The 17,712-nt window shown below is 51.6% G+C and overlaps 6 protein-coding genes across 6 annotated transcripts; 2 read left to right on the top strand and 4 right to left on the bottom strand.

Annotated features, from left to right (window-relative positions):
• Positions 1-20: 20 nt before the first annotated feature.
• On the bottom strand, positions 21-1,956 carry N7474_004396 (uncharacterized protein; the record flags this gene model as incomplete). The annotated part of the gene is made up of 4 exons (XM_057195811.1): positions 21-809; positions 940-1,632; positions 1,687-1,820; positions 1,932-1,956. 4 exons carry the CDS (start codon positions 1,954-1,956, stop codon positions 21-23), a joined length of 1,641 nt encoding a protein of 546 aa, XP_057053207.1.
• A 483-nt stretch (positions 1,957-2,439) lies between these two features.
• N7474_004395 (sugar porter family MFS transporter) lies at positions 2,440-4,339 on the bottom strand (the record flags this gene model as incomplete). Its single annotated transcript, XM_057195810.1, has 5 exons — positions 2,440-2,882; positions 2,939-3,083; positions 3,134-3,249; positions 3,298-4,163; positions 4,218-4,339. The coding sequence occupies 5 exons, from the start codon at positions 4,337-4,339 to the stop codon at positions 2,440-2,442; spliced, it is 1,692 nt and encodes a 563-aa protein (XP_057053206.1).
• Positions 4,340-4,962: 623 nt separating this feature from the next.
• On the top strand, positions 4,963-6,254 carry N7474_004394 (uncharacterized protein; the record flags this gene model as incomplete). Its single annotated transcript, XM_057195809.1, has 4 exons — positions 4,963-5,146; positions 5,206-5,714; positions 5,770-6,016; positions 6,070-6,254. 4 exons carry the CDS (start codon positions 4,963-4,965, stop codon positions 6,252-6,254), a joined length of 1,125 nt encoding a protein of 374 aa, XP_057053205.1.
• Positions 6,255-9,544: 3,290 nt separating this feature from the next.
• On the bottom strand, positions 9,545-11,242 carry btgE (putative cell wall glucanase (Scw11); the record flags this gene model as incomplete). The annotated part of the gene is made up of 1 exon (XM_057195808.1): positions 9,545-11,242. The coding sequence occupies one exon, from the start codon at positions 11,240-11,242 to the stop codon at positions 9,545-9,547; it is 1,698 nt and encodes a 565-aa protein (XP_057053204.1).
• A 2,630-nt stretch (positions 11,243-13,872) lies between these two features.
• Positions 13,873-14,178, top strand: N7474_004392 (uncharacterized protein; the record flags this gene model as incomplete). The annotated part of the gene is made up of 2 exons (XM_057195807.1): positions 13,873-13,947; positions 14,011-14,178. The coding sequence occupies 2 exons, from the start codon at positions 13,873-13,875 to the stop codon at positions 14,176-14,178; spliced, it is 243 nt and encodes an 80-aa protein (XP_057053203.1).
• Positions 14,179-14,835: 657 nt separating this feature from the next.
• coaT (acetyl-CoA hydrolase ACH1) lies at positions 14,836-16,636 on the bottom strand (the record flags this gene model as incomplete). The annotated part of the gene is made up of 4 exons (XM_057195806.1): positions 14,836-15,063; positions 15,124-16,089; positions 16,197-16,437; positions 16,494-16,636. 4 exons carry the CDS (start codon positions 16,634-16,636, stop codon positions 14,836-14,838), a joined length of 1,578 nt encoding a protein of 525 aa, XP_057053202.1.
• Between the last annotated feature and the right edge of the window lie 1,076 nt (positions 16,637-17,712).

Raw genomic sequence — 17,712 nt, 5'->3', positions numbered from 1 at the left:
ATTTTGATAGAATGATAGAGTTACCCTACTTCATCCTCGCCATCTTCATCGTAGCGTGCCATATTCCAGTCGGACCTCAGTGTCTCGATCTCGCAATCCAGTTTGATCCCTGTTGTTGCGGTGATTCTGCGTAGTCGTTCAAGCAGCACTGATTGCTGAGACTCGTGGGTCATCTCGCGTGCTATTAGCAGAAGACTAGCGACAAGTATAGGATCCCACTGCTCCGGCGAGTCATTGCTAGCAGCGATACCCGCGATTGACTGTGCGTGCCAGATATGGGAAGTGATGCACCGCGGTCCTGGAAGGGATTTCAAAAGCCGCGGCTTATGAGTGAGCAATAGGAGGGAAGTGATATGATACACAGCATTGGCTGCGAGGGCAAGTGGAGTGGTGTAGATAAGGATAGGAAAGGACGAGCAGTGTTCGGGGTCGATTTTGTCGGCCTCGCCGCCGCGGATGTCTACAATCTGTTCTGCATCCACTGGTCGGTCGTTATACCATTTTTGGCAATCTGACCAGAGGAATGTCCACTGAGACAGAAAATGGGATTGGCGTAAAGAAGGAAATGCGGATAACTCGGGCGAGCCCGCGGCGGCGGGAGTGGCCGTTTCTGGGCCTCCGTAGATCAAGGCGAGGCAATGCCCCAAAAGGCATAAAACATGCTTATATACTCGGTGCACGGAGTGGGATTGCGGTGGTGGTTGCGGCAAAGAGTGTATAGGTGAGCCATCTCGTCGCAAAAAAGAGCGAAATGGCACCATGGGCGATTGTAAAGACATAATTGAAGCCGCCAGGTCTATGGAGTGAAACTTCGAAGTCAGTCCCCGCTCCCGAAACAAACCATCACATACATCACGTACCTAGTCTGAAATATAGCCAAAAAAGCGACTCTCCGAGAGAATCTCCCAGAGGGGAAAGATACCTGAAGCCATTATCAACCCCTCTTAGATGCATGAATAAGTCTCTCCATTTTTGGGGGCCAGCCGTAAGGAAGTCTTGAAGCATCAGGAGAGCACGACCAGCATGTCTACTCGATTCAGGCTCGATCATCAGACTAGTCTCAGCTTCCTTTCGAAACTTGGGCCCATTCTCCGAATCTTCATTGTTCATAAATGAAGAAATGGCGAGCCTCTGCGCCGCTGAAAGGGCCAGGATGGCGAGCTGGACCGGCCTGCTGGTTCGAGAAAGAAGCAGGGTCTGCAGTCCAAAAGCACAGCTAGGATCTCCGACATCAATCCATGGGGAGATGTGATAGCGGAAATGTCTCAACAAAGCTGTTTCAAGATTGCCGCCCGCGCTCGGAGAAGACAGAGTTCCTTGCTGGTCACTGAATGTAGAAACAGAGTAGGTTAGATGCGGGGAACTGTTTAGAAGGCGAGTATCTCGTGTCGGTCGTTCTTGGTCGCCGATGAGTAGACCAGGGATATTCTGTATAATCGACGGCCCTGCAGAAGCATCAAGAGCATTGGGCATGAAAACATCTTTCACTTCAACAGGAGGAGGTCCTGGTGTGCCCCTGGTATTTTGAAGGTTTTGTATATCATTAGGGCCTGGCTGTGGCGGTGGCTGTTGATCTTTGACCGTCTCTTTGTTCGCCGTCAGGTTGGAAGCCAGAGGGGTGTCGTCCACGAACTAGACACAATAATCAATCTCAGCTGCTAGCTTCACATAGGCTATCCTGCTTACTGTGATGTTCGTGTAGGCCTGGCCCCCGCCCGAGACAAGCCCGGACTGCGGTGGCACAAAGGACAAGTCGGTGCCATATTTACAGGCGAACCCTTTCACCTCACAATTCGCACAGCGCGGTTTCTGCTCGTCGCCTAGATACAGATGTAAGCCGCATTTCCGCGTGATTCAACTAGTTGCTCGTGGCTGACATTTTCTTCTTCTCTTACGACAGGTCAAGCATCCCGTGCGTACTCGCTGCTTACTAGCCGGAGTGGGTTTCCTGGGCATAGTGAGTCGGAGGTTCAGGCTGACATGGTGAAGGTTGCGATAAGTGGGCCGAAAAGACAAGGTGGAGGCTCCATGCTCCCTTTTTGTAAAGAAGACTCTGAGTCGGAGGTTGGCCGGAGGTGGCCGACTGGAAGCCCGCGTGGGGCGCGGGATCTTTGGTTGGGTCAGATTGGGAGAGTCAAACCGAGGTTTGCCTGGAGGCAAAATGCGGTCCATAATAAAGTGGACGGCGATGGGTCTGCGGCAGATTTCCTCTCTTTAAACGCCACCTCTGGGGTCGTCTAGAAAACTGGTTATCCCGAAATACTACAAGAGTGAATAAGTTCTACACCCAATAAAAAAAAGAAATTAACGAACAAACGCACTGGGCGCAAGTAGACTATTAGCTAACTAACTATAAACTTGAAAGAGGTGCAATTCCTATACCTCATTCTCCAACTCCAATTCCTATTATTCATACATTCAGATGCCAGAGAATGTCTTTTAGATCTTCTCGACGAGCTGCTCACCCGGCTCCTTGGAGTCGACCTCGCGCCCGGTGGCCATGCCCATTCTCTCAACAAAAGCAGTTAGGCCAACCTCGCGCTGGGCATCCCGCAAAAGTTCGGCATCTTGCTCTCCCGAATGGCTTCCGAATACCCGATCCATCTCCTCCAAGGTAGCATTCTTTGTCTCTGGCAAGAAGAACCAAACCCAAACAATGCCGCCCATAAGGAAGACAGCGAAAAAGATATAGGTTCCCCACTGCCAGCGGGCAAGCATGGGAGGAACAAAGAATGCGATGGCGAAGTTGTTGATCCAGTTGCTGGATGCGCCAATCGAGGCACCCTTGGCACGAATGGAGAGTGGGAAAATCTCGGAAACCAGAGTCCATGACACAGGGCCCCAGGTGGCTCCGAAGCTCCCGATGTATACCCAGATAAGCGCTGTGGATGTTGCTGTTAGATTTTTTTCATCACTTTCTTCTCGAAGTATCACGTACCAACGGCAGTCCAGCCAGCAGCAACATGAGAGGGCCAGTCATGTTGAAATTTCGCAACGATGATCCCGACAATGATCATGGTGGAACACATCAGCGCGGACCCAGCGAGCAGCATAGGCTTGCGGCCGATTTTGTCGATGACCAGCTACTTTCCATTAGCAAAATAACCTTCAAGAAAACAGTCCTACTACTTACCATTCCCGGAACAGTGCTAACAATGAAAACAACACCCGTGACACCGGTGGCCAAGAGGGCGATTGTGCCACTGGTCAATCCAAGACTCTTAAACACGTTGGACGCGTAGTAGATGACTACTTCTGTTAGCCATCACGACTAGGACCCGGATACAAAACACTTACTGGCATCAATACCGCTCCACTGCTGGAAGAACATGATCAACCAAGCCGTAGCCACCCGCTTGAAGTTGTCCATTGAGCGAACGCAGTTGGAATACTGGGCAATCTGATTCATGAAAACGTTTTGGCGCTCCTTCTCCGCAAGCTTTGGCGAGGCTTTAGCAAATGCACGCTCTTCAAACAGTGCTTCTGCTTTGATCTCGAGGTACTCAACCTGGACCAGCTCATGCTCGACAGGGAGCTTGCGCATCCAAGCCAGGGTGGACTGGGCTTCTTCGTCGCGGCCCTGCTTGACCAACCACCGAGGAGAGAAAGGCATGAACCAGATTCCGCAGGCCAAACAAATAGCCGGAATCCCCTGGACGATGGAAGGTAGACGCCAGGCGAGATCGGACTGCGTCTCTCCCGTTCCGCCGATATAGTTGCTGCCGTAGCCGCACCAGAAAGACAGCATGATGCCGAGAATAGTGGCGAACTGATAGAACGAGACGAGCAAGCCACGCATCTCTGGTGCAGCCAGTTCGGCGTTGTAGAGAGGCCCGACACCACTGAACAGACCGACGCCCAATCCGGTGAAGAATCGCCCAGCATAAAGCAGAGACGCGTTACCGGCCGATGCACCAACATATAGATAGCTACCAAGGATGACCCAGCAGCATGCGAAAAACATGGTGTACTTGCGAGAAAATATTTCTCCCAGAATACCTGCGGACAGGGACCCTAAGATTCCTCCCAGTTGCAAAACAGATGTTAGCCACCCTGTTGCGGTGGATGAAGCCACCACCGACGGGAAGTTGTGAGTGAATCGGTACATCACCAGGGATTGTCCAAGAACACCCTGCTGGTAGCCATATTCGAACCCGCCGAACCTAGCATTTAATTAGCATAGAACGGTGAGAATAAAAGGTAAACGCGAGACTGACGAGGCGAAAAAGGCGATGAAGAGCACTTTGGGGTTCTCGAAGATCGACTGCCACCTGGACTTTTTGACCAGCTGCATGCGGGGAGAGGACTCCAAGTCCACGGACAATGATCGGTCCGCCATGTTGAAGTGAAGAAAGAAAATTCAAGCCTTTATGCCAGCAACCAATTCCGAGGGGGAGTTGAGGGAAAAATTACAAAATCACGAGCGGCATCTACCCCATATATATTCTTTCTCTTAAAAAAAAAATCTCCGCAAAAAAATAGCCTTGACAAAGAAAAACTTTGTGTGGCTTGACACCCCGTCTCGGGCTGCCGAGTCCCCCAGAAACCGACGAGTCGCGTGGCGGCAAACCTGGGGAGAATCCGGGCGCTAATCCCAATTTGACACCTGCGTAGCCTATGTCGCCCGTTTTGGTGCGAATTTTGAGTTCTGCTCGGACCCACGAGGGGAAACGTGAGCCAGTGCAAAACTGGAGCCAGTCACTGCAGATTCAGGTTTGCCTCTCTCTACGGGAAATTCGAGCCAGTGTCTCTCCCGTTCGGTTAAGTCGATGCGGGAGGTAGTGCGTATTTGTGGAGAAGCTTTGATGTCAACAATATTTACATAGGCGGGACAGGCCGATATAGTATATGCTCTAGGAATGGTCGAGCGATATAAAGATGTGCCGGTGTGCAAAATAGGAGGGATCAAGCAGAAATTATTGTTTGATGTCGAGATCGACGAATATAGTGCTGCACTGAACTATGTTCTGGAGAACCTCTGCGTCGCTGCTCTGCAGCTCTCTTTTCCTGTTTGTTTCCGGGGGCCTCGCGTTGCCTAAGGCAGAGAAGCACTATGCTATCATGGATAATGACTGGAATACGGCCGGATTTGCGCCATTCTTGGTTGCACTAGACGGTGATGTAGATGTCCTAGCGTTGGCCTCTGGTAAGTTCTTCTTTATTTTGCAAGCACAAGACATGTCGGTATCTAATGGCAACCCGTAGACACCGCAAACAGTTGGCAACCGCAGGTCGCATTACATGCTGTCGCCACGTTGGAGATTGGGAATCTAAGCTGCATCCCCGTCTATTCTGGAGCGACCTGGCCATTGGTGAATACGCCGCATCGGTTCCATGCATGGGAGGCAATGCACGGCGATCTCCCCTGGCAGGGAGCATTCGCACCTGAGAATAATACTTTTGAAGCCGAAGGCAATGATCCTACTTCTGGCAACCCAAACCGAATTGTGAGGGCGGCGTTCAAGGAAGGCTTCCCCAAGGGCAGGCCCAACAATTCGACGTCGGCGGCCAATTTCATGGTAGAGATGGTTCGCAAATATCCTGGCAAGGTGTCTATTTACTCTGCGGGTTCCCTGACGAACGTCGCCCTGGCGGTGCGCATCGATCCGGAATTTGCATCTCTTGCCAAAGACTTGGTCATCATGGGTGGCTACGTCGATGATAACATGCTCCAGGCTACGGGAAGCGTCCTGCAGGCAGACCTTCAATCTGATGTAAGTGAAACCCACGTTGACTAATCTACGTTTACTAAACCAGCGGAATTGCTAGATCAACCTCATGATCGACCCGGAAGCTTCCAAGATTGCTCTCACTGCGGACTTCCCGCAGATCACCATCGCCGGCAACGTTGCCAACCAAGTGTTCCCCGACAAAGAGTTTATGAAAGACCTGATCAAAGTCCGCAACCCCTACACCGAGCTCTTCTACAAGTACTACGACCCATCGTTCCCTTTCTGGGACGAAACGGCGGCGGCTCTCATGGCTGACCCATCGCTCGCTACCAACCAAACCTCAGGTAAGTCCTCCTCATGCCAAAAATGCCTCCCTATATGACTAATTGCTCTGCAGTTTATCTCGATGTGGATACATCTTATGGAAGTCCTAATTACGGCAATATTCACGTCTATCAGAAGGCACTCGCTCCTCCAGGAATCCGGCAAGTAAACTATGTCTTTCAGGTGGATGGTGATAGATTGAAGCAGCGGATTATGCACGCCATGCAGTATCCTAGATCTTGTACGGATCTAAATTAGATCTGCAGTGCAAAACGCCTCATGTAAGTATTTTCACGGCATGATCCGGTTATTTTGATGCCTGTACATACCACATATGTCAGTTTTCACTGAATGGGATTTTGGCACTCCGAGCACACAAAATATGTTGTCTACAGCCCTCAGACTCACGTATTCTCAGCCATATTCTCCACAAAATCTGCTAGAACCCTAAGGCTCTAAATTGGCCTCATCCTATCGAAGGTCTGACACTTCCTTCAAGACGATGACAACATAGATATCAAACTCTGGCCTTTCATTTTAAAATTCGAGTAGAGATCCCGGGAATTCTGCTACGAAGGACTTTGAGAATGCTGGGAAAGGGGAGCCGGACTTTCGATAGGATGAGGTTAATCCGGAGTTCAAATATGATGCCAGAGATTCTAGCTCCGACCTCCGGGATTTGAGTCCACTTTTCTTGTCGGCCAGAGACACAACACCAACCAGAGACGCGGCGCCAGCCAAAGATATGAAACGGGCCAGTGTGTTTTTGAACAACAAAGTGACTTTGCCGTTTCACATCCATACGAGTGTAAGGACCCCGAACGGCAATGACTATGGCAAAGTGCTATTAAAGAAATACCTAGAAAGCAAAAAGTCTTGAAGCAACTAGCTAAATATTCCTATCAGTACAAGTCATATGAATGAATATGGTTGAATCAGGGGGCTTTTTGATCCCAAATCTTAAAAGAAACTAATATGCCTGAAGAGTATCGCAAATTGCTCTATGGGTAATATCAACTTCGCCCAGTTCACCACTCCATTGATAGTGTGTTCTAAATGACGATGCTTCCAGAAAGCTGCGCGCTATATCCGCTAACCAATAGTAGATGCGTTCCTGCGGGCTGTCGGTATGCGCTATACTTGCTGTCAGACACAACCCGCGGCTTCAACACAGAGAAGCCGTCATCGCCCAGCGTGCCGAAAGGCTTCTGTGCTCGAGTCAACCTCTATAATAATTCCGATTGTTCACAGCCTCATATTCGCACGCTGGCTACGGCTGCACGGCTTTAACACCCTGCAACATCTCGTACAGTTTTGTGGTGGGACCGATGGCAAGATCTCCCTCAATCACTTACATCGCAGATAGACGAATAAAGAACGAAGTCAACAATAACAATTTATATCCTATGCTCAAAAGATTGATGTTGCCTAAAAGCCCCTTTATGTTCTACTGACCCACTTGCTCAATGCCAAGGCAGTTCTAGGACACAGAACCCACCGAAACATCCTCTACGCCTTGCCGCCAAGCGACATGGCTTGCGATTCCGCGTCAGCTAGCACACAGGATCGTGGCTCTCCGAGCAATGCAGAGCCCCACTGATTATGACAGTTATTGACAGGCTCGCTGGATACCAAGCAGCTGTCCCTATGGCGATTGCGTGTTCCTTTCAATTCATAAAAGCGGGTCACGGATGCAATGCATGCCACTTTGTAACTCAATTGTACAAAGCAATGCGTCAGCGAGCGACACAGCAGTACAGCAAGGCTGTTGCCAAGGGTCACCAGGATCTAGCGACATTGGAACTCTTCTTGTCCATTGCGACCAGGCTTATAATCGAGAAGAACCGTTTGCCCTGTGGGCGCTTGGTCCAGATCTGATGAGGACGTCAAACGGCCCCCTGTAGATCTTTCCTAGTCGGTAGTGCCCTATTTGCTCGGTCACATCGCGCTGTGGACCTGTGCTGGCTTGGCCTTGACATCAGGAAGAGTGCAGTTTCCCATAAATATTTCAAATACCCTTGGGAATGCGCGATCTGGTTTTCCTGCACTTAAAACGATTTTACTTTGACAACTCCTTTCCTCAGTATGTTATGCTATTTTAATCTGTCAAGTCTTCCAATCACTGGACCTGAGAAGATTAATACTTGCTCCTACTATCCAATACCTCTTCATTTCTGAAAAGCAGTTTAGTTCTATATTTGGATCAATTACTGATAATTGGAGGTCTCTTTTCGCAGTTAATTCACCTCGCACCTCACCTCCCATTCAACATGCGCGCCTTCGCTGTCATCCTTGGCGTGATCGCCTCCACTGCTCTCGCCCTGCCAGGTACCCAAGAGATTTGTCTTAGTGTAAATCGTCCCACCTAAAGCCGGTCTATGTCACTTATGGCGACAATTACTAAAACAATCGGACCATTTTAGGGCGGCAACATCTGTGACCCGGCCATCACCAACCCCGCCTCGAATGCGGCCTGCTGCACTTCCCTAATGTGCCTACAGAACAGCGATAATACTTGGGTAAGTGTGGTTGCATTCCTGTGGTCTATTTGATGGGCTTTTGAGCTCTACGTTTAAACCTATGCTGACTTATATTCTCTCATTTGTGTCTCAGACATGCCAGTGATAGGTTCTCTCAACACCGAGTCGGATCAATTCCCCACCTCTGGTTTAGGAGCATGGCTTTTCTTCTGGTTCTGGTCGTATCAATGATATAATCCGAACACTTCATATATGAAATCATGTTGCTTGGTTAAGGGCTCACAAGATAGGAAGATTAGAACGAACCTCGGAGCCTGGATGATACGTGTATCTTTCTATGCATTCTAATCCTAGATTCTTTTGGGGGTCTTCCGAGAAATATGCCATTGGGTAGACTTCATGCTTGGTTCTTCGATCCTTTTCACATATGATTTGGTAGAACAGTGTCAACGGTAATTGAGCCCCACTCATTGGACGACGTGGTTGAACAAAGAGCTTCACACCATTCTGTTGTCTGATTTAGACATCTTCCTTCTTTATCCATTTTCACTCTACATTATCAGCACTTAGCAGAAGAGGCGAGGTGAATGGTTTGATGAAGGGTCTAAAATGACACATCAAAATAGGAGGGGATGTAAAAAGGGGTAACAAGCCACTTTGACACGAAGGCCGGGCTTGAATCAAACGGCCAACAATGGGCAACAGCATCGATATCAGGACACCAGTTAAAAGTGATCTAAGGTACACCCTGAGTCTACAATACGATCTTAAGGAGCAAAGATTTCTCAAATGCATAAATAAAACAAACATGTACTCGAACAGGATCATGGACAAGGACAGCAAAAAAAAAAGTTGGGACGCAACCAGGTCAGTAGACAACATCAAATAAAAAGGTATATCTACCACATAGACATTCAAGTTAATGGACAAGAGAAACCAAGAAGCAAAGAAAGGGGGGTATTACGCCGAAGCACAACACAACCCCCTTACAAGAAGGGTAAAAGAAAAGAACTCCAGAATTTCCTCCTGTACATGTTTTGCAAGAAAGCCGTCACAGGCGTGGACCGCTTAGTGGAAGACATCGGCACAGCCCCAGTGTTGCTCAACGCCGAAGGCGCCGGGAGACTTCCACAGGTCGTTGGCGAAGGAGAAGAAGATCGACTTGGAGCCAATGTACTTGGCAATCGACTTGATGGCGACCTCCTGCTCAGCGGGGCCGGGGACGGCGGCACCGTTGTTCTCGCCGCCGTTGGGCCAGCCGGTCTCCAGGTTCAGGACATCCTTGCCGGGGCAGATGCTCTGGAGGATCTTGTACTCGGACAGGGCGAACTCACCGGCCTTCTCAGCGGTGGTCTCCGAGTTGAAGAAGGGGTGGATGTTGGCACCGACGAGGTCGACGGCAGGGCACAGGGTGGAACCGTACTGCTGCCACACATCGACGGGCTCGGTGGTGGTCACGTCCTTGGTCCAGCCACCGGCACGGAAGATGGCAGTGGAGGACTCAATGAAAGCAGCCAGCTCCGAGGCGGTTGCGTAGCCGCTCTGGACAGCCTCGTTACCGACAACGATCAGCTCAACGAGGTCCCACTCGGCCCAGGTGGCGATGGCCGAGACCTGCTCCTGAGCACCGGAGGTGCCGGTGTTGTCGATGTAGACACCCAGGATCATGTTCATGCCGTACTGACGAGCAGCCTCACCAACGAACATCAGACCAGAGCAGTCAGTGGAGTAGATGCGGATGAGGTTGAAGCCCTTGTCCTGGATGGTCTTGATGTCCTGGAAAACCTCGTCCTTGGTCTTGCACATGCCGGACTCGGTGTAAGGCGAGTAGGTCATGCCGTGCTGGCCGTTGCCGGTCAGAACGCCGCCGGAACCACCGGTGGGCTGGGGAGCAGGAGCGGGAGCGGCAGTGCTGGTGGACATAGCCGCGACGCTAGTAGGCATGGCCGAGCTCGAGGGAGTAGGGGTGGCGAAGGGGCAGATATAAGTGTAGTCGGTGTCGACAACGGTGATGGTCTGCTCGGGCTGAGTGAAGGTACCCGGGGTGACGGTCTGGGGAGTCGGCCACACGAGGACGGTGGGGCTGGACACAACAGTGGTGGTCGGGGGGACAACAGTGTAGGTACCAGCAGCCGGGCAAGTGTAGGTGGTCAGCTCAACGACGCTGGTCACGGTGCTGCCGGAAGGCTTGACGGTGGCATAGGGGCAGGTGATGGTGGTCTCGGTGGTAACCACGGTGGTGGTGCCGCCAATGGTGTGGGTACCGCTGGGGACAGAGGTCGAGGTGGCACCGCAGACGGTGGTGGTGTCAGTCACCACGACGGTGGTGGCCGGGACGGTGTAGGTACCAGTCGAGGGGAAAGTCGTCACATGGGGAGTGGGCAGAGTGACCACGGGGCTCGGGGCCACGGTCGACGAGGGCGAGACAGTCACGGTGTAGGTGCTGTACGCAGTCGACTGGATGGTGGTGGTGAGCTTGACGGTGCTGGTCTCCGGGGCGGGGGCCAGGGTGGGCGAGCCCAGGTAGGTGATGGTCTTCGTAACACAGCCGCAGGTCTCCTCAGCAGGACCGCCAGGGTTGTAGGGAGTCGAGAACAGAGGAGTCGACGAAGCCGGAGCGGAGCTCGAGGGCACGATCGAGCCGCTCGACGGGGTGTAGGCAACCGCACGGCGGTTGTGCAGAGCGTCGTGACGACGGTGCAGGTTCTCCGCGGCCAGGGCAGAGCCCATCAAGGCCGCGGCGGTGGCCAGAATCGCACCCTTCATGGTGAGAGAAATGGATTCAAGCGTTTATGTCCAAGGAATGAATGAATGCCCGCTGAACGAGTGAAGCGGTGGTCAATGCCGGTAGGGAACGTGGGAGGAGGAAAAGGAGAGTGTAGAGGAGGAGAGAAGAAGAGAGAGAGGAGAGAGTGAGGGAAAGGGGAGGTAATATTATGTATGGACCGAGTGTAGCCCCTGGTTCCTGTTCGTACGGGGAGGCCTTGAACCCGTTCAGGGACGGCAGGAGGGTGATTGGGGGAAAAGGGGTGATAGTGGGGGGATTCCTGTACCACCTAGTCTGGCCGCGGTATCACGGACTAACCATTTCGTGTGTTGGGGCCAACTGGGTGCCCGGCTGTTTCACCTACGGGCCCTTGCGGGAGGAAATGTCGCTATACACGACGGCGCTCTGGAGGGAGTCCTATCATCATCCTCCAGATCCCTCCCTCTTCAGCAACTATCGATCCCTCCCTAACACATCAAAAACTCTTCATCAACACAAACACCATAATACCCCAATTCGGCCCAAAAAAACAGCCATGTGGAGTGGCTCCATCATTGCGCGCCGGCCCTTGACCACAACGGGATAAGCGGCGGGCCGTGCCCGGTCTGCCATTGGGTTGGCTGCAGACTAATTTCCCGCCCTGCCGATCGGAATCCGAGTAGTCGCTCAGCCTCTATAATAAGGATGTGCAAAAATACAAACATCACAATACCGACAGCCGGCCCCGTTTATACCAACTGTTGTCGCCTCTCCGCCCCCCTGACGATCCCCATCACCCGCCCTGAGCCCACGTTCGCGAGCCGATCATCCCGCTCGCGGAGAGTGATGAACCAGTAGAGCTCATAAGGTGTAAATAAATAGGAATTTCAGGGCTCGGTCGACCCATTATGGATTATTCCCATCTCATCCATGCCCCAGACGGTCAGACTACACTGTCCTGGGGCGACTGTCAGACCCTGGCGGTGTAATTAGGGCACCGTTGGCCTCGTCCTGCACCCGCGGGCCTGGCTGCTGATCGCAATGGTCTTGAAGGCCTGGATCACGACCCGCCACCTGCCCTTCGACGAAGTACATATGGGGTAGATCCCATTTTCAGTAATGCCGGCTGCCTTGCACGGGAGTCTGGTGGGGACGTGAGGATTATGCCATCTCCCAAACGAGCCCGTGCCCCCCATGTGTCCACTCGCTAGTGCCAAGTTCTCCTTTTCTGGTCTTCAATTATTGTTGCTATCAGTGCCGGGGAGGAGCCGCAGTGCACACGCACACCCTACGCTTGTTGTCGATTCTTGGGAATCAGGGGTGCTCCGAACGATGTAAGAAGAAGGTTGATGATCGGAAGGGAGTCCCGCTTGGACTTTGGCTGGGTGGGATTGCCTCCAATAGTGGTGGTGGCCAAGCAGAGTACACGGTAATAGAGGTAATGTGTCTCGGGCAAGACGGGTGAGACCAAGTTTAGGGCAATGCTTGGCTTGACCCTTTTTGAGGCTATTGTCAGAAGGGGGAGGTCTCCATACTGCGCGTGAGCGGATCAGTTTGAAGAGATAACATTACAATTGTCAAGAAATCAAATTAGATCACTTCTGCACATAGTTGGTTAGCATTCTAACTATTAGCATGGATGCTCATCTAAAGCATTGGATGGATATTAGTGAGGCCAGGAACCCTAACCACGTGAGCGGGCCTACAACCAAGACAGATATATATCCATGAATATGGACACCTACTCGACAAGAGCCATCATAATAATGGAATCGTAAAATGCCATTTGTATTTTCTTTCTCTCCACATTCCGGTGGATATCCCTACGGCCCGCATATCCTGCATTCCTAACGCGTGGGTGACATTCACCACGTGGAGATCGTCCGTATATACATCCCTGACAGATTGATCAACCACCCAAAGAGAACTTCGGCGGCATTCTAGAATAAACAACAACTAAACAGTAAATCCCACGAAACCTGCCCACATTGCACTATCCAAAGTAAACAACCTCAGCCCATTGCCCCCCGGTCAGCCATCATGCCACTCATTCCGACATTTTCCTCCGCACACATTACCACAACGCCCAACAAACAACCGCCACGGAAAGAAATCCTTCACAAATTTTACACACGGAGTCCCCCGATATCGTCCCATCGATAAAACCCGGCATTCGGGATGTCCGAGTGGTTTGATCAGACGCACCCGCCAGCCCGCCAGTCTATACGTCATGGCTCCTGGAACACGCCTACCACAGCCACCCCGGATCCGGTGCGAGGCCGATGGGCACGGGTCAATCATCATGCTATCCAGACATAGGTGCTGGAGCTTTTCTGGCATGATGAACCTATCATATTGCTTAGCGTGGCGGCATGTCACCCAAATAAGGGCACTCGGAACGGAGTGGTGCTCTCTGGGGAAGACTCGGCCGGCGGAGATGGCGGGAGACGGAGAGTTAAGGGATGTTGTCGTGGCTGTGTGTTTGATCGAAAGGTATTTAAGACTGCTCCAAGTTAATTTGATTGCACTTCTGTTCATCAAGAAATACATTCATACAATCAATCAATCATCTACTCAAGATCAATACCTCCTCATCTACATCTCACCCGAGACCAACAATACCACACCAATCGGGATGACTTCCACCACAATGAACAACCAATCCCGCCTCCAAAACGAGTACGGCGCAGACCTCTGGACTCGCAGCCCCTCTACTGAATATCGCGTACGTCTACCATTTACCTGACCCACCCTTCTCCTACAGCACCAACTAATTAGAGAACCACAGCACTCCACCGCAGGCCGCGGCCTCTTCGCTGGGCTCCAAGACGTGAAGCACTACACCGTCGAGAACGGCTGGGCTCGTCGCAAGTCCGGTGAAGCTCCGAGTGGACTGCTCAATTCGCTCTGGAGCAGGGTTACTGGTGGGGCTTATCACCCGCCGACGGCTGCTTGAGTGCCTTCATTATGCATACTTGGGATTTTGAAGCGGGGCGTTTCAAGGAAAGAAAAAACCAGAAAGCATGGATAATTGATGAACTTAGACGTGAAGAAATAGCATATTTTCTGTTCCGGGCTTTGGCTTTTGATATTTGGTGTTTTGGGTGTTTGGTTTTGAGATATCCCAATACTACTTGTTTTACATTGTGTCTATATGTATAAATTCTACTGTTCAAGCTCTTATCATAGTTTCTCAAAGAATATATGAGATTTCCATGGGTCCATATCCAATAGCTCATGCAGACTATCCTGCCACATGGCATCGACCCTGATCCTCACCAGCAGGAATAAAGCTGCCAATCATTGACGCTAGGACCACATTCGTCATGAACTATTGGAGCAGACACTAGTGGCTATCTGTGGGATCAGATTATCATCACTAGTTTGTTTTCGAAATCTTTTATCTACTAGCAGTTGTCCGAAGACCACCCGAATCAAACACACTCTAGGTAATCAATCCTCTAGTATTTTGCATCACAGCAAACCGTCAGTCCTAACTCATCAATCGCTCATGATATTCGTACATATGCAATCGATCTGCATTCCCAAAGCAAACCACAGTTTTACATGCCGTGCGGGAGAGAAAAAAAGAAAAGGAAAAACAAGACAGAAATTAGTCCCACGAGTCGATCTTCATAGTGCCCTTCTCCTGCAGGTTTTGGTGCATCTTAAACGCCTGGAAGAGCAAGTGCGGCTCATGGCCCATGCCCTTCTTCAGACACTCGAACTCGGCGCGGTCGAAGTAGTCCTGTAGGATGGGCTTGTAGTCTGGGTGGGAGCATTTATTGATGATAACGCGGGCGCGCTCGCGAGGAGAGAGGCCGCGGACGTCGGCGAGACCCTGGTAACAATGTTAGTACGCCACAGATAACATGTATGGATTTGTTAAAAAGGACCGTACCTGCTCAGTCACAACCACATCCAGATCATGCTCCGTCTGGTCGATATGCGTCGCAAAAGGCACAATGCAGCTGATGCCCGTAGGATCGGTCTTACTAGGCCGCGAGCTGGGCGTGTGCATGATCGAGTACTTGGAATTTCTCAAGAAATCGGCCGAGCCACCGAGGCCATTCAGCATGCGCGAGCCCATAACGCAGGTGGAGTTAGCATGAGCGTAGATATCCACCTCGACGGGTGTGTTCATGCCGATACAGCCCAGACGGCGAATAATCTCAGGCGAGTTTGAGACCTGCTGCGAGCGCAGCAGCAGCTTGCCGGCGTAGCGCTCCCATCCATCGTAGAAACGCTTGAACCCATCGGGCGAGAAGCGGATGGAGGTTGCGGTGGCAAAGTCGAGGTTTCCGCTATCAAACAGATCCAAGAATGAGTCCTGCAGCACCTCGGTCCACACCTTGAGGTTATGGAAGTCTGCGCCGCCCTTGCTCAGCCCGCCGACCACGGCATTGGCGATATTGCCAATGCCCGACTGGATGGGTAGCAGGTTTGGTGGTAGGCGGCCGTGCCTGACCTCGTGCTTGAGGAACTCGATGAGGTTGCCCGCGATCGCCTGCGAGTCGGCATCCTCTGGGGCGTTGGGCTGCGTCTGGTCCGGGTAGTCGGACTCGACGATGGCGACGACCTTCTCTGGGTCGACTGGGATATAGCTTGTCCCGATGCGGTCCTCGGGGGCCATGATCAGATACGGCTTGCGGCCGGGGGGCAGGTCGGACCCGACGATATCGTGCAGCCCCTCGAACGAAGGGGTGGCCGTGTTGACCTCGATGATCACCTTATCGGCCATCTGGACTAACTCGGGAGAGGCGCCCACGGAGGCGCCGGGAATAATGCCGCCATTCTCCGTGATCGCTGAGGCCTCGATCACAGCCACATCGATCTTGTTATGGGGCTTGTTGAGGGTGTAGTATCCCTACAAGAACGGGCGGGACGATCAGCGTTGTGAACCTTAAACAACACGGACAGGAAGCTTGGCCCACAGGCCGAGCTAGCCCCTTCTTGCCTAAACCAAAAACTTACATAGACCAGGTCCGAGGGGAACATGCTCAGATGCTTGTCAAGGAACTTGATCTGCCCATTGTTAATTCCCTTGGCGATCTCCTTGCCAACTTGGTGCGGGCTGCGTCGCTCAATCATATTCAGGCGCGCCCAGCGGTTCTCAGTCTCCGCGCCGGACGACGCGCCAACAAATAGTGTATATTTGAGCTGGCCCTGCAAGCTGTTTTTCTCAACATGGTCGGCTAGTGCGGTAGGGACTTTCCTAGGCGAAGGATGAGCAATTGATTCCGCAGCTCAATAGAGTAAACAAATACTCACTTGGGATACCCAACACCGGTAAACCCGGACCAACCGATGTACGAGCCATGTGGGAAGAGATCAATGAGGTCCTCTGCCTTGGCCAGCTTTTGCAGATACGAGGGCCGGCGGATACGGCTCTTGAGCAGGGCAGAAGCAGCCATTGCGGGGAGGAATGGAGGGGAGATGGGAAAGAAGGTGAATTGAAGAAGAAAAAGAAAGAACAGGAGGAGTCAAGGTATTAAAGACTATTATGTCAGAGTTCCCCTCTGCTCGTTCGCCCCGCGACAGAAGGAATGTTCATAGAGAAACCGGAACAACGGAAGGCTCGGGCGAAGGATTCTGGGTATGTTTCCCCGCCGGATGTTGAGCTGCGAAGCTCCACCGTTCCGCTCTAGACAAGAGTCGATGCAACTAAAGAGGCGTTGAGGGCTAGGTCGCACGTGTTGGTCTGCAAATCTGAAATTCCTATATGGGGTTTGTTTTCTTTTCCTTGTTGGCGTCTTGGACGTGTCTGAAATACTCGATGATGATGTGAAACCACATTCGTGCCGCCGACACATTGCTGACGTCACGTTTATGGTTCGGTCTTCGCTCGGGATTTTCTCGATCATGGAGTCATACTGATACAACCACCCCAGTCATGAATCTACGCTATTTCGCATGTTGCTCACCATTATCTCAGGAACAATTCCTCTTAAATGATCTCCTAAATCATCTGGATCGATCTGGGTCGCCTTTGCTGACCATCGGAGCAAATCTGCTTCACGATGCGCTCGGGCCGGGTTTGTGAGAGTCAGTCCACCAGGTCTCGGGCCTGTATCGGTTAATGACATTCGGGCAACCGGAGCTGCAGCCTTGTCTGGGACACCGGGGTGAGACATATCCGAGGGGTGATCGGCTATGGAGAGGGCCTCCGGGGTCAAGACAAGGTTAATGGAGAACGATGCAGGGCGTCACAGAAAGATTAGAGGATGGTCAAGACAACTACGCCGTCCAACCCCAGACACACACAGATCAAGAAAAGGGTTATAGCGCATAGAATACATTGGAATGGAGAAAGAAAAGAAACTAAACACAAATCAATCAACCCCAATCCCCCGTGGTTCCGTGCAGATCAGATCTCGAGAGATTTGGCGAAGCGCAGTATGTGGAAAGGAAGAAAGAAAAAAACGAAAAGACAAAACCATAAGAATGTCAAGGCATCGCAGCAATTTTCCTCATGTTAAATAATAGACGC

The sequence above is a fragment of the Penicillium riverlandense genome (assembly GCF_028828495.1).
Source record: "Penicillium riverlandense strain IBT 135883 chromosome Unknown utg000003l_segment0_segment0, whole genome shotgun sequence".
NCBI classification, from domain to species: Eukaryota; Fungi; Ascomycota; class Eurotiomycetes; order Eurotiales; family Aspergillaceae; genus Penicillium; species Penicillium riverlandense.
The sequence above is the reverse complement of the archived record's forward strand: the minus strand, read 5'-3'. Positions and strand labels throughout refer to the sequence as shown.